The sequence below is a fragment of the Castor canadensis genome, chromosome 11 (genome assembly GCF_047511655.1).
Source record: "Castor canadensis chromosome 11, mCasCan1.hap1v2, whole genome shotgun sequence".
In the NCBI taxonomy this organism is placed as follows: domain Eukaryota; kingdom Metazoa; phylum Chordata; class Mammalia; order Rodentia; family Castoridae; genus Castor; species Castor canadensis.
This window is the reverse complement of record NC_133396.1, coordinates 47,423,044-47,439,475: the sequence shown is the minus strand read 5'-3', so window position 1 is coordinate 47,439,475 and position 16,432 is coordinate 47,423,044. Positions and strand designations below refer to the sequence as shown.

At 36.8% G+C, this 16,432-nt stretch overlaps 1 protein-coding gene across 2 annotated transcripts in view; it reads right to left on the bottom strand.

Annotated features, from left to right (window-relative positions):
* The window catches only part of Pafah1b1 (platelet activating factor acetylhydrolase 1b regulatory subunit 1), a 66,692-nt gene that overhangs the window by 24,612 nt on the left and 25,648 nt on the right, over positions 1–16,432 (bottom strand). For both annotated transcript variants that reach the window (XM_020186346.2, XM_020186337.2), the window contains exon 2: positions 8,063–8,283. In XM_020186346.2, coding sequence (XP_020041935.1) covers positions 8,063–8,094 — 32 coding nt within the window. In that variant the 5' untranslated portion in view covers positions 8,095–8,283. The remainder of the gene's footprint in view (positions 1–8,062; positions 8,284–16,432) is intronic.

The following is a 16,432-nucleotide window of genomic DNA, read 5'->3' as shown; positions in this document are numbered from 1 at the left end:
TTCATGCCCGTAATTTCAGCTCCCTGGGAGGTACAGATTGGGAAGATCAAGGTTTAAGGCCAACCCAGGCAAAAATTTAGCAAGACCCCCCATCTCAACGATTAAGCAGGATGCAGTGTGCAGAAGGCATACACAGGAGCATCACAGTTCAGGCCAACCTGGGCAAAACCACAAGATCCTATCTGAAAAATAAGCAAAAATGGTTGGGGGAGCCAGGCACTGGTGGCTCATGCCTGTAATCCTAGCTACTCATGAGGGACAGATCAGGAGGATGAGAGTTCAAAGCCAGCCCCAGGCAAATAGTTTGTAAGACCCTATCTTGAAAAAAACCACCCCCCCAAGAAAGGCTGGCAGTGTCTCAAGCAGGTAATAGCATCTGCCTCACAAGCATAAGGCCAAGTTCAAACTCCAGTGCACAAGGAAAAAAAAAAGGTTGGCGGGCATGGCTCAGTTGGTAGAGCACCTGCCTAGTGAGCATAGTAAGCATAAGGCCCTGAGCTCAAAATACCAGTACATACACATATACTCACATATACACAAAAGAAAAGATATTCTGAAATGTGCAACAGCTCAAAAAAGAAAAAAAAAAAACCTGTTTATCCTCTTGTATTTTTTTTCTTAGAGGGCTTTTGTTAAAGTGTCTATCCAATAAAGGACAGAAGATTCTAGAAATGAGGTCTCCTGGTAGAAAGAATGGGATGGACAGGATATCTAATAGGTGCAAGCTTCTGGGAGTAAAACAAAGTAAATTTAAACTCCAGTACTGCCAAAAACATACTGCAAATAAATAGGCACATAGACAAGTCTAGTATCTTTACATCTGAATCAAAAGATACACAGATTTTTCAAGCTACTTTTAGTATGAAAACTAAAAGTATGAAACTGCTTCCCCCAGTTGCACCAATTATGCTTCTACCAGCAGTTATCAATGTCTCTACACCTGGTAAAGATGGGCAGCAAACAAGATGAATTAAGAATATGTAGGTAAATCCAAATAGTACATAAAGCAGCAACTCAAACAGTTGTGCTTTACACCTGTGTTTTTCATAGGTGTAAATAAACTGAACTTTAAAAAAAATCTGTTAAATTAGATAGGAAAGTGTATTACACAATGTCTTACTGGCCGAATGGTTTTTCTGAGACCTAAAACTAGCTAGCAAGCAGTAAAATAAATTAGGATAATAATTTCAATGAACATTCATTGAATAGGTAGAGAAGAAACTAGCTAAGCAAGTGTAGCAACAGAGCTCTTAACCCTTCCTAGAATGTATTTCCATATATATACAATTCTTCATAAACATTTAAAAATGGATTTATACTGTTCTTTAAAAAAAAGTCACACACACAAATCTTTGAAACCAGGTCTACACCAGAAATTTCACACTTAACTACCAGGCTTTACTATCTTGGTGACTGACTAGAAACAAGAGATGAGGGAAAAGAGCTGATTTGTTAAGTATTTAGTGAATGAAGTCCTTTTTATTTGGCCAGGAAACACAGGAGAAGAAAAAGAGAAAAGGAAAGCACTAATATTAAGTTTGGCTTACTTATTTATTTAACAGTACTAGAGATTCAGTTGAATCCAAGGCCTTAAGCATGTTAGGCAAGCAGGTAACTCTACTACTGGGCTACATTTAAGACCTTTTTATTTTGAGACAGGGTCTTGCCTAGGCTGGCCTCAAACTTGTGATCCTCCTGTCTTAGCCTCTTGAACAGCTGGGTCTGTCTTAAGTATTTTTTGACTTGAAGTACCTATATGATATTTAACTAAAAATAACTAATATATGAAATAATTGAAGACAGGTGAGAAACTAAAAGAGATTTTGGTAAAATGAGCAAAGTAGACGACACTTAGGAAGATAAATAATAAAGTAATGAATGAATAAGAAAGATCACAATGTAAATGATAGAACCCTTACAGGTATCAATATTTAAGAAGTTGTAAGGTCCTAAGGTAAAGGCAAAAAATTATGTCAGGGCCAGGCATGGTAGTATACTCTTGTAATCCCAACTACCCGGGAGGTATAGGCAGGAGAATAAAGGTCAGAGCTAGCCCCAGGCAAAAACATGAGGTTTAGCTACATCCCAGCCCTAATTTTTTGTTTTAAAAAAATCTTAATTCAGACATGATGGTACAGTTGTCTTCTCAGCACTTGAGAGGCTGAGGCAAGAAGATTAGGAATTGAAGGCCAGCCTGTTACAGAAAGAGACCGTATTTAAAAAAACAAAAACAGAAATCCTTTCTAGCTCTTTACCAAAAAGTCTTAAATGACTTAAACAGCAATTCTGATTTGAGATTGGGTCAAAGTAATTTGAATAATCCTACATCCCCTGCCCTTATTCCAACCCTTGCCCCACATTTCCCTATTATGCATTATTTTGCATTATTGTACATTTTATATGCCAATATGGATGCATTATCATTCATAAGCCAATATTAATAATTGCCAACTAAAATCCACAGTTTAAAGTTTATTGTGTCCAGAGTTTTGACAAATGCTATGTATTTGTCATTGCAGCATTATAGCAAATAGTTTTACTGCCCTAAAATTCCTGAGTTCTACCTATTCATCCCTTCATTCTTCTTCCCAAATCCTGAACAATCACCATTATTTTTACTATCTTCATAGAGCATGTAACCTTTCCTGATTAGTTCTTTCATTTACCAATATTCAGTTAAGTTTCTTCCATATTGTTTCACGGTTATAATAAATTTCTAAGGTTTTTTGTTGTTTTTGTTTTTGGTCTTGCTATGTAGGCCAGATTGGCCTTATCATCCTCCTGCCTCAGCTTCCTGAGTGCTAGGACTACATTCACGCACACCACATCCAGTCCTGTCTTCTTTAAAAAACTGGCATCAGTTAACTACTTGCTTTTCTCCTATAGGTATGTTTGAACACACACACACACACACACACACACACACACACACACACACACACAAGAAAGTGAAGATCCACACCTGCCTACACACTTAAAATTGTACAAATCACACGTAAGAATATAGTATAGTAGCATACATTCATGGAGTTGAGCTGGATGCCAAATAGTTTTAGGGCTTAGTTTAAGATTTAAGCAAACATGAACTTTTTTTTTCTTTTGAGAAGGTGGAACTGGGATTTGAACTCACAGCTTCACACTTGCAAAGCAGATGTTCTACCACTTGAGCCACACCTCCAGTACCTATCATTCTGGTTATTTTGGAGTCTCACGAATTGACAGGGATGGTCATAAACTTTGATTCTCCCAATCTCAGACTCAGACATAGCTAGGCTAGGATTACAGAAGTGAGCAACCAGTGCCCAATTTACATAAACTTTTTAATGCATTGCTTTTATCCAATATATGTGCTTAAATTCTGTTACTTTTTAAACTTACAAAGTTTGGTAATTATATTGTCCATACTTAGGTAAAGATTATAAAGGGTCTTCTAAGCCCCCAAAACAAAATAAAATATTCTCAGTTTATGTTAATCTTTTTATTATTTAGGACTTTTTTTTTTTTCTTTTTGTGGGACTGTGGTTTGAACTATGGGCTTCAATCTTTGCAAAGCAGGCACTCTATCACTTGAGCCACACCTCCAGTCCAGGAAAATTTTAATAGAAATATTTCATTCAGTAGAAGGCATCATATCCTGATTATTCCAGACAATAAATAATGACATCCTGTACTGTAGGATTACTGTTATTTTTCCCTATTGTTAAATGTTAAGACTTGTCGTAAATAGTGAGCCACCAAACAACATAAAACTTCATTTGTGAATGTGAATCTAAATGATGAAATTTCTGATTTTTCAAAAGAATGAAATATGGCATCTCTAAAGGTAACTGAGATAGGATCAAGGTCAAAATTGTTTACATTCTATAGAATTCACACAAGGCCTTCTTATTGTGCTATATCACATTTCATTTCAATGACCAACTTGATGGTAGATGGTATTCTAGATGGTTGTATTACAAGAAAAGACACATTATAGAAGAGGAATGTCATGACACAAATACCAATAAGGAAGTTGAGAAAGTTACATGCTGACTAGCTCCTCTTTTCTATTTGGGGTTGGAGGTAAACTGAAGGCTGGGATTTAGTTAGATATTTGAGTATGGAAAGGGGACCAAGAACATGTAAGCAACTTATCAGGGAGCACTACAATGACAACCATATATTATAAGTTGACCAACACTAATTCACATTACTGATTTTCTTCATCCAGAAATATGATGGCATATACCTGTCGTCTCACCACAGCTACTCAGAAAGTTGAGAAAGAAGATCACTTGAGCCCAGATGTTTAGACCACTATGGGCAACACAGTGAGACCCAATTTCAATAGGAACATGGGCCAAGAAATGTTTTCTAATATGTTATCCAACAACAAAAACAATTTATTTTTTTCCCCTCCTTGGCAATACTGGTGATTGAACTCAGGTCTTCTCAGGAATGCTAAGCAAGCAATCTACTACTGGGCCACCCACAGCAAACAGGTTACCTTTGAATGCTATCTTATTTCAGGTCCCATACTGAATCCATTAATTTTAACTGTTTATTGTGTCTTGGGTTGTCTATGTAGATGTTATCACCTAAAAATAGTTAAGTTCAGTCTAATACTTTTAGTTCTTTTTATTGCCCTGCTGTGTTGGCTAGAATCTCAAATATGCATTTAGACAGTTGCAGAAACATAAGAATAATTATTCTTAACTTGAATTGTAATATACCTAATGTTTCTAATGTCTAGTGCAAACTTCTGATGGACAGTCAATGAAGTTAAGAAATTATTCCATTCCTTATTTTCTAAGAGGTTTATAAGAAATAAGAATGGATATTAAAAAATACTATTTTCAAGGGCTGGAGACATGGATCAAGTGGTAGAGGACTTTGTTATATGCCTGAGGCCCTGAGTTCAAATCCCAGTATCACCAAAAAATAAAGCAAAAAAACTAGACCAAGGGTGTGGCTCAAGTGGCAGAGCACCTGCATAGCAAGTGTGAGGCCCTGAATTCAAACCCTAGTTTCATCAAAATAAATAAAGAAGGCAAAAATAAAAAGACAATTTTCAGCACTGTGGATGTAGCATAGTGTTAGAACACATGCTTAGTAATGCACAGGCCCTGGGTTTGACCCCTAGCACCACATACACAAAAATAACGTTTTCAGTGATTGATCATGTAGTTTTTCTCCCATTAATGTAGCAATTATATTAATATGTTTCTTGCTGTTGAATCACCTTTGCATTCTTGGGATAAATCTTTCTTGTCTTTGATTAACTTTTTTATATTCTAATGGATTCCACTATTTTATTAATTAGCATCATAACATCTGAATTCATATTAAAAATTATCCTGGGGCTGGATGTCGGTGGCTTATGCCTGTAATCCTGTGGTGGTACACTCCATAATTCCAGCTACTTGAGAGGCAGAGGGAGGACAATCTAGAGTTCGAGGCCAGCCCAGGCAAAATTAGTGAGACTCAATCTCAAAAATCAAAGTAAACCCACTTTATTTGTGGATTTATTGCAATACTGTCTGTAATGTCCTGAACATAGAAGACTGGCTGAAAAACCTATGGTATACCCACAGAGAACTACTATGTCCTATGTGTATGCAGCTGTTTTAAAAGAAAAGAAAATCTCAATGAATATGGAACAGTTCTAAGAAGTATTAAGAAAAAAACAAATACAAAAGAGCACATATGTGCTTTTATGTAACAAAGTTGGATAAATGAGAAAATATATGTAAGTCTCTCATTTTCATAAAACAATGGGAATGGTTCCCACAAGGGGTATGGGTAACATGGTAGAAGGATTCAGAAAGTAACAGCACATTTAAGAGTACACTTTTGTATACTGTTCTGCATATTGAAAAAAATTAACAAAGATTAGTGGAAGATCTCAAAAAAGCATAAAACTAAAATTGATGAACCTAATGATATTTCAAGTGACTAATAAAACCACACAAAGGCGGCAAAAAATAGTAAAGTGAATCAAAGTAACTGATCAATACAATATTTCATCCACGGGTGAACAAGGGGAGATTTACATACAAATTCTGGACTCTTTCCAGGTTAGTTTTTGTAATAGATATAAAGGAAACAATCTTCAAACAATATTAAGTATTTCAGGATTGATCGAATGAGTCAGTGTTGATATTGTTGGGAATAAGGGTTCTCACTATGGAAGCAAGAAAGATCCTTGGGATGGAACAGAATTACAAGTATCACTATAGCCTGACTTCTAAAACAAGTATGTGAGCATGTGTATGTGTATGTGCCTAACAGTGGTTTTCAATCAGGGATACTGGCAATAACCACAGACATTTTTTGTTGTGGTATATAGAGGGCAGAGGCTAGATATACTGCCACACACCAACATTGTACAGGACTGCCTCTACAAAGAATTATCAGGTCTAAACTGTTAATGGTGCAAAACTACTTAGTGTATGTCTATATAAGGTGCCTGTATACATTTATACATACATTTCCTAGTTCTGTTACTTAAAGGGCCCAGATGCAAACACATCCCAGTAATGAAGTACAAACCTTGTACCCATATCTTGGTCTCTAATACTATTTCCCATTAAGAGGATCCACGGCCTGTTGGAGAAATGGCTGACTCCAGAGTTAAGGCAAGATAGGTAAATGACAAGCTGACTCCCCCAAAATGACAGAAACATGCACAAAACCAACTGAAGGGGCTCCTATGGGCCAAATCTAGAACTTCTCAAGTAGTAAAACAGAAAAAATAGCAATGAAGGATGAATTACTGAAAAATATGAGAATTCAGGAGTTCAAACCAATAATGTAAAGACAAGTAAATAAAAAGGAGTAAAAGAAGGCCTCTTGCTTCACAGTAAAATGATGACTGCTAACTAGTAAATGTGAAATGGTGTGTTAGAAAATCATTACCTTGCAACCATTGTAATAAAGAATGGTTTGAGAAAAGCTGGGCCAGTTGTGCATGTCTATAATCCCCACTACTCAGAAGGTGGAGATCAGTAGGACCACAGTATGGGACCAACCCAGACACACAGTTCTCAAGACTCCTATTCTGAATGAATAAAGAATTATCAATGGACATTAAACCAAGAATATTTGCATGATATGGGCTGGAGGTGTGGTTCCAGTAGAGCACTTGCAAAGCCCTGAGTTCAAACCCCAGTCCCACCAAAAAAAAAAAAATTCTCAAAGAATGTTTGCGGGGAGGGGGGCAGAGGGGAGAAATGACCCAAACAATGTACGCACATGTGACTAAATGAAAAAAAAAAAATGTTTGCATGGGCATGGTCTTAAATATCTCCTCAGATATGCACAACTGAACCTAATCATGAGGAAATAATAAATAAATCCAAAATGAGGAAACTATATTTTTTAAAAAAGACTATTCTTCTAAAATATCAGTGTCACGAAAAATAAGAGACATAACAACTAAATGCAACACTTGATTCTAGATTGCATGGTATATTACAGAAGAAATGCCTTAATATAAAGTACATCCTGGGGTCAACTGGTAAAACTGGAATATGGAAGGCACACTAAATAAAAGCATGCACCAATGTCAAATTTATTAAAATTGTGAACTGTACTGTGGTTTTATAGAAGAAATATCTTTATTCTTAGGAAATGAACACTGATGTGGGGGGGGGGGTTCTTTGATATATGCAACTTTGAGTCAAACAATTTAGGGAAAAAAATCTGTGTACATATTATGCACACACATATTCCTATGGAGTGCACATGATAAGACAAATAGTAATTTTTTTTTCTTTGCAGTATCAGTGATTGAACCCAGGGCAAGCACTCTACCACTGAATTACATCCCCAGTCCCCAATCTGTACTGTTATTCAATACTTGGGGATTAAACTCAGATCTTGCAACTTGCTAGGCAAGCCCTCTACCACTTGAACCATACCACAGCACTTTTAGCTTTAGTTTTAAGATAGGGTCTAGTACTTTTGTCCAGGCCAACCTCAGACCACAATCCTCCTACCTCCACTCCCAAAACTGGGATTACAGGCATGTTATCACCATACATTAAGCCTCCCCCATTAAGCACAAAATAGAGAAACTTACAGTTCATCTCGTTGTCTCTGGGACAGCACCATTTTGGCTGTAATGGCAAGCTTATTTAATATAGTGGTATGTCCCTCCTTCAGGAAATCAAAAAGCCTTGCAATCCCTGGATTTATAATTAAATATGCCACCAAGTGGCTTCCACACAGGGGAAAATGATTCTTTTGCAAGTGAATCCAACCAGTAACGAGGAGATATTCAACAAGTAAGGTTCATTCCACCTGAGGAGAAAGAGATAGTAAAGATTATTTCTTTCACTTAAAATTTAAGTTATTTCTAAATTATTAACTGCAGTACACATTTTCAAAGAACACATTTACTATGATGTGAATATAAGTATTAGATTACATTTTCAATCTAGTATAAAAATCAATTAATTCAAAATATTTATCATTTTATGGGTTTACTTGAGACACAGTTCGAAGCCAGCCCAGGTAAATAGTTCTTGAGATAGTATCTTGAAAAAACACTTCACAAAAAAAAAAGAGCTGGTGGAGTGGTTCAAGGTGTATGCAGAGTTTAAACTCCAGTACCACAAAAAAAAAAAAACCATCTGCCTCAGCCTCTTGAGTGATAAAATTACAGGTATGTATCACTACACCTGGCTGCTAGAGCTTCACGCTTGCTAGATAGGCACTCTACCACTTGAGCCACTCTGCCAGCCCTTTTCTGGTGATGGGATTTTGAGATAGGGTCTCATGAACTATTTGCACGGGTCTGACTTCAAACCACAATCCTCCTCAGTAGCCAGGATTATAGGCGTGAGCCATGGGCACCAGGCTTGAATTTAATATACATTTACATATTCCTGGTCATATTACCTGCCAAATACAGTGAATTTCAAAAATTAACATGCAATTATTACAGAAGACTAATTCTCCTTTAAAGACAAAAATTGAGTTGGGCATGACAGCTCACATCTGTAATCCCAATACTTGGGAGGATCAAGGCTCAATGCTGATGTGGGCAAAAAAAAGTTCATGACCCCATTTCAACCAATGGCTGGGCAAGGTGGTACACCCCTGTCACACCAGCTAGTTGAGAAGTATAAATACGAGGACCATGGGCCAGGGCATAAAAATAAAAGCAAGACCCTATCTGAAAAATAATGAAAGCAAAAAGGGATGGGGCATGGCTCAAGTGGAAGAGTCCTCCCTGCCTGGCAAGCACAAGGCCCTGAGTTCAAATCCCAGTACAGCCAAAAAGAAAGACAATTTATAATTTACAAAAAAAAGCAGAACATGAGGATGTCATAAACTATACCCATGTCAAGAACTACCAAGCATAACTGGAACTGACCTTCACAGTTAACTGTTAGCCAGCAATAACCATAGAATGGCTGGTATTTATGATTTAAATAAACTGCTTAGCAGTCTCATAGTCTCAGCCAGTGCACTTAATCAAAAGTGATTTAATAGGGTTTCAATGTATTTTATGTCCTCTGGAAGGACATGCTTTTAAGAAAAACCTAAATGGACTATTCTGGATTCTACATGTAATCCACTTCCCTAAGCAAATTTTTAGGCAGTATTACTTAACATTTCCGAGACCATACTTGTTATATTTGTAACACCATGAAAGAAATTTCTATACAGTATTTTTTAAATGATGTAATCAACTGAGAGTAAATGGAGGCGAAGTTTTGTGACACAATCAAGAACTCTCATAAATACTAATTTTTTCTGGACATGGTAACTCATGTCTACAATCCCTGCACTGGTGAGCCTTAGACAGGAGGACTGAGTTTGAGTCCAGCCTAGTGAGTCCCTGACATAAAATTTAAAAAGAAAAAAAACCAACCCTTCAGACAAGGCATGGTGGGGAATGCCTGTAGTCCCAGCTACTCAGGATGCTGAGGCAGGAGTATTGCTTGAGCCCAGTAGTTCAAAAACAACTTGGACAACATAGAGAGCCCCTCCCCATTTAAAGGGAGGGCATTCTTCAAATCTTGTGTTTTACAAAAAAAAAAATTTCTTTTAGCTTGTCTTATACAGAAATAGCTAGACAGAATTTCCACTGAATTTGGGAAGTACACCTGAGATGCTCTTAAAATATAGGCTACTAGCCAGGCGCCAGCAGCTCACACCATCACAGTTCAAAGCCAGTTTGGGCAAATAGTTCTCAAGACCCTATCTTGAAAAAAAAACATCACAAAAAGGGGCTAGTGAAGTGGCTCAAGGTGGTTCAAGCTCCAGTACCACAAAAAAACAAAACAAAAAAACCCCACAAAACCAGTAGGCTACTGATATATATAAAATTCAATTGGAAGGGATACTTCAAAGTAATACAAAATAATCATTTAGATGAAATGAAATTAATGCATAATGAAAGGCCTGTGGGAACATAATCAAGAAACGTTATCATGGGCAGAGGAAATAAGGATCATTTTCTTGAGTGTCTTTTTCATGCTATGCCCATGCCAGGCACTGTTCCAGACAATGGGAATACAATGGTAAATAAACTAGTTGAGAAAGAAAAATGAGACTATTAACCTTAGTCAAATATGAACCCTGAGTCAAAAAGTGAGAGCTCAAATGCTCCCAATAGCAGCTGGTGACTTGAAAGAAGAGAGCTCTTTCTGCACTGAACAGCTCTGGTAAATATAAGCTGAATTCATTTTATGATTTTTATTGATTCTTCAGACAGAGAAGTGCTAAAAATTACAATGAAAAACTACCACTACCACTCCAAGTCCAGAGAAATAAAACAGCAGTAATAAATAGTGAAATTAGAACCAAACATAATGGATAACCCAGAAACACAATGGATAACTTTGGTATCTAACAGTTCCCAATTAAATCTCACATTTCTAAGTCTTAAGTGTTGCCAAGCCAAAGCACCTAAGGACTCATATACCCTGAAAAGGACATGATAGGGTTCAGGATTATCTGCAGGGTAGCTATCAGAAATGCCTACAGGTTTCTATTGTGTGGAACCACAAGACAGGGAATTAACCAATTAAAGTGGGGGGCATGAAGAAGCATGGGAAAAAATCCCAACTTGATCACTTGATCAGGAAAATACAATCAGGACTACTTATATTGTCCAATTTAATTATGGAGAGGCTTCCTCTAACCAAATAAGCAAATCCATATAAAAAATAAGGACAGTACTGAAATAGTAGGATTATCTAATAATGATAAAACTGAAACATAAATCATTAAATTGTATATCTGTGTACTGAACAAACTTATTTATTCATTCAACAAACATATATAGAAAACTTACTATGTGCCAGCCATTCTTTTCTTTTTTCCTTTTTTATATTTGGTGGTGGTACTGGGGTTTGAAATCAGGGTTTCACACTTGTAAGGCAGGCCCTCTACCATTTGAGCCACACTGCCAGCCCCAGGCATTGTTTTAAACACCAAGTTTAATGAGGGAAAAGACTTGGTCTTTATAGACAAGAAGTTACAATCTACTGGAAGGATCAGTTAATAAAAAGGCAATTTAAACAGAATAGTGTGAACTGCATGAAAATGAGCAGGAAATGAGCATGATGAAAATGAGCAGGAAAACAGGGGATGGAACACAAAAGAAGCTCATGTCTTTACAATTTATCCTAGAGCCAATGAGGAGTCACAGAGTTTTTCTGGAAAATTACTCCCACGGCTGGATGTGGTAGCTCAAATTTATAATCCTAGGCACTCCAGGGCAGAGAGGAAGAGGATTAAGTTAGAGGCCAGCCCAGGCAAAAAGTCTGCAAAATCTCACCTCAACTAATGAAAAGCTGGGCACCATGGTGCATGCCTGTCATCTCAGTTATGCGGGCAGTATAAACAGAAGTACTGCAATCCAGGCCAACCTGGGCATAAAACTGAGACACTATTAGAAAAATAACAAAAACAAAACCAACACTGGGGGCATGGCTCAAGTGGCAGAGCAAGGCCCTGAACCCCAGTACTAGGGGGAGGAGAGAGAAGGGAAGAAAGGAAGGAAGGACAAAATCATTTTCACATAGTAAGTGGACCAGAAAGGAGACCCGAAGTAATGAAGGTGATAGATGAAGGTCTACACTGGAACAGAGGCAGTAAAAGAGAACTGGATGGATTTAAGTTATGTATTATAGCCAGGCACCAGTGGCTCACGCCTATAATCCTATCTACTCAAGAGGCAGAGATCAGGAGGATCTCAGTTTGAAGACAACTCAGGCAAATAGTTTGTTCTATCTTGAAAAAGCCCTTGACAAAAAAGGGCTGGTGGAGTGGCTCAAGGTGTAGCCCTGAGTTCAAACCCAGTACCATTAAAAAAAAAAAAAAAAAAAGTTATATGCCAGTTATTCAGTTTCTGAAATGGAGTCTCACTATATTGTCCAGAGTGGCCTGGATGTTATGACCCTTCCTCCTCAGCCTCCCAAGTTGCTGTGAATACTACCTTGTGCCACCTCACCTGGCTTTACAAAAAAAGCTAGTTCTGAAGAGAACTGACCTGCCAAAAACAAGAGGGGGAATGGTATTTACTTACAGATGATAAATGAAAACACAGCATTGAATAAGATGAGCCACAGAGAATGTGCAAGGCAAGCTAAGCACAGAGCCTAGGCTAGAGACAGAGAGAGCAACACCAACACTTAAGAGTCATTAGGGCTGGAGGTATAGCTCAGTAGTAAAGTATGTTTGCCTAGCATGCATAAGACCCTGGGATCAATCCCCAACACTACAAAAAAAAAAAAAAAAAAAAAAGAAAGAAAAGTCTGATTGAGGTAGATAGGATGCAGTTTAAAAGCAAAAATAGAGCATGTCACAAAAGCCAAGGGAGTATTTCAAGGAGAGGCAATAATAGTATCCAAAGTTGTCCAACTACTGAGCAAAATAAGGTTGAGGTAGGACTGCTAAATTCAGCAAGCTAGCTCACTTGAAGAGAATGGTTTCAGTAACACATTATGGAAATGACTGAGCATGTCAGAAACAATAATTAAACGGGCAAGGAAATAAGAGATGGTATCATATTCTAAACTTATAGAAGTTGCTGGAAATACTAAAAAGTGGACATTGTTCTCAGCCACATGAGATGCTGATGGTGAAGAAAAAGACAGAGGAGAAAGGAAGAAAGGAAGGATTTTATAATCACTATTTTCACTCTTTAAACAAATACTGCCAGAGAAAATGAGGCATGATGTATAGTTATACAACTATATTTTCTACTGGTATAGTGGGAAAATAACACTAAACCATCTTTGAAATACTGTTGCCACAAAAATCAAATCTCAATCTGATTGTCTTTGTTGACTTCAAATATCAACTTGCAAGAAGTATAGAAGGGAGAAAAATATATTAAAGACACCATGAGAATACAAGCAGAAAAATCTAGACTGTGTACAGTTCTATAAACAAATGACCTTTGCTGGGTATGGCAGTACTCATGTATAATCCCTGCCCTCGGAGGCTGACAGAACCGCAAATTCAAGGTCAACTTGGGACATATGAGTTCTAGGCCAGCCTGGGATATACGTATGTACACACATGTACGTACGTGTGTGTGTGTGTGTGTGTGTGTATACAATAAAGTCCATATCCCAAAACAAAAGATAAAAACAAATGACCCAACTTCTTCAAATTTCAAGGAAAGAGAAAGAGATAGAAAGAGAAACCTATGGATTAAAAAAGACAAATAACATATCACCAACTGCAATTTATAGGCCATATTTAGATCTAGATCTAAAATTTGAAACATTTTTTATTGTATCTGATAATATTAAAGGATAATTGTTCTGGATATGGTAACTCACACCTATAACTCTAGGTACTCAAGAGGACTGCAGTTTGAGGCTATCTCAGGCAAACAGTTGGCAATACCCCCACCCCAATTAATAAAAAGCTGGGAGTGACATGCACCTATCATTCCAGCAATGATAGTGCAAATAGAAGGACCACAGTCCTGGTAGGTCCTGGCATAAAAGTGACATCCTGCTGGAAAGATAACAAAATCAAAATGGGCAAAGACTGTGACTCAAATGATAGAGCACTTGGTTAGCAAGCATGAAGCCCTAAGTTCAAGCCCCAGTACCACCAACTACTACTACTACTACTACTTCTACTGACTACTACTACTACTAATATATCCTACGAATTATCAAGATTTTTAGACTTTAGCTCCAAAACATAGTAGCTATCTTATTAGTCTATATGGCTATTCATCTCACAAGAATACTCCTATTTTTGCCATTTTATCCAATTATCTTTACACAGTCCACTAAAGAAAAACAAACTAATCTTTTATTTTTTAAGTTAGTAAAAGAGAATTTAAAAACATTTTGTTTATAATTTAATGAAATAAAACCTCAATCTGAGTAAGGAAAGTAAAACCTATTCTCTTGGTTATGCTGGCTGTACATGATGCTAAAATCACGCCAAACTTTAAAAAGTACAGATAACCAACACCCAATAGAAAAGTCATTATTTTACATTCAGAATCCTACCTAATAGCCTACCATCCTACATAAACAACAAAAGAATCGTATGGTAAAATAATCTTGAAATAGACTACAATAAGGTAAAAATTTTAAAGTAAATTAGAAATCTGATATGCGTGAATAGCATGTAAATTTCCTTTCTAAGGTGGATGTTACAGTTCCAATAATTTTTTTTGACAGTACTGAGGTTTGAGGTCAGGGTCTTGTACTTGCTAGGAAGGTGTTCTACCACTTGAGCCACACATACAGCCCTGATGTGTGGCTGAATATAAAGCAAGGTACAACTTTAGGCTAGTCAATCAACTCAACAAAAGTTTAGTGAATCTAACCTAAACTTTCAAGCTAAAGCAACAAAATTTAATCAAAATGGGAGATTAATCATGTTCTCTCTAACACACTAAAAATCAGGTAGAATTTATCAAGTAGTATTTATGAAAGTATGGCCTTCAGATGTGAGCTATAGCATCACTTCTGCCCTGAGTCTCCAGCTTGTCAGTCTACCCCGCAGATTTTGAACTTGGCTTTCACAATCAAGTGAGTCAATTCCTTAAAATCAACAAGGTTAAATCAATCTCTCTTCACACACAACACACAAATACACGTTGATTCTAAGTTACAGTAATATAGAACCCTTTATTCATATAGGTTTAGCCTATCAATAAATTGTACTGTAGTTACTCTCATACTGCTTAAACTCTACTACTTAGGTACCACCCTCCAAGGAAATTAAGTCCTTTGAGGGATAACAAAAATAAAAAACTGCTTTCCACCCTGCAACAATAAGACAGCCATCTTCACTTACTGGAAGATGCTCGAAGACTACTTCTTTATTACTCCCAAAAGAGAAAAAAAGTCCCCTTCTTTGACTTCAACATGAAGCTACTTTGATCAGTTTCCAAAGAAACTGAAAAAATTGTTTATTAGATATTGTTGGACACAGCTTTAGTGTTTTAAAATCTCGAATCAGTTGTTCTGTACGACACATGCCTGTAAACAGAGGAAAGGAATGTGAAAAAATGTAAACATACACTGTTTTAATATTTTAGTCATGGTGGTCACTTTTTTCTTTTAAATTTATTTTAGTGTTAATATACACTTAAGTGAAAACATGAGAAAAATATCTATAATTTCCATGGTTCGTGCATAGGCAAAGGGCCTGGTAGGCAAATTGGCAAAACAAATGGTTCTAGAATGTCCAGTATTCCTTAACTACAAAAAAAAAAAAAAAAGTAGATCTCCTGTAAAACTATTTTCCTGACTTGCTGGAATTCTATGATAACAGATAATTACCTCATAAAATAAAAACTACTGCACGAAATCATATGACTTGCACTGTAATGTAACTTCCAACTTGGATTCTATTATTCTTTTAGTTGAGTGCTATCAAAAAAAGAGAGCTAATTCAACAAATTGATGCTGTTTACATAAATTTAAGCAATGATTCTTTAAGCTAGTAAACAGCACAGGGAAACAGAACAATAATTGCCACAAATGGTTTTGTGGGGTTTTTTGTTTTCAAATTAATTTTGCTGAAGGGATCTTAACCAGTATGCGCCGAAGGCCTCACCTTCAAGAGTCTGCTGAGGAGACATAAGAATTTTAAAAATTTCTCCAGGTGATTTTGATGTACATTCTCAAAAGAAAGCCATTATAGTCAGTAGTACAAACTACAGCTACTACTAATAGGTCGAAAGCAAAATTACAAGAGATGAAGGTGTGGCTTCAAGGGATAGCGTGCCTGCCTAGCAAGCATCAAGGCCCTGAGTTCAAACCCTAGTATCATGGAAAAAATTGTAATAACCATTACAAAGAAAGGGAAATTGAGAAATCTTCAACATCAAAAAATGTTATCTGGGACTGGGGTATGACTTACTGGTAGAATGCTTACCTAGTACATGCAAGGCCCTGGTTTGATTGCCAGCACCAAAAAAAAAAGAAAGAAAGAAAGAAAAAGTTAT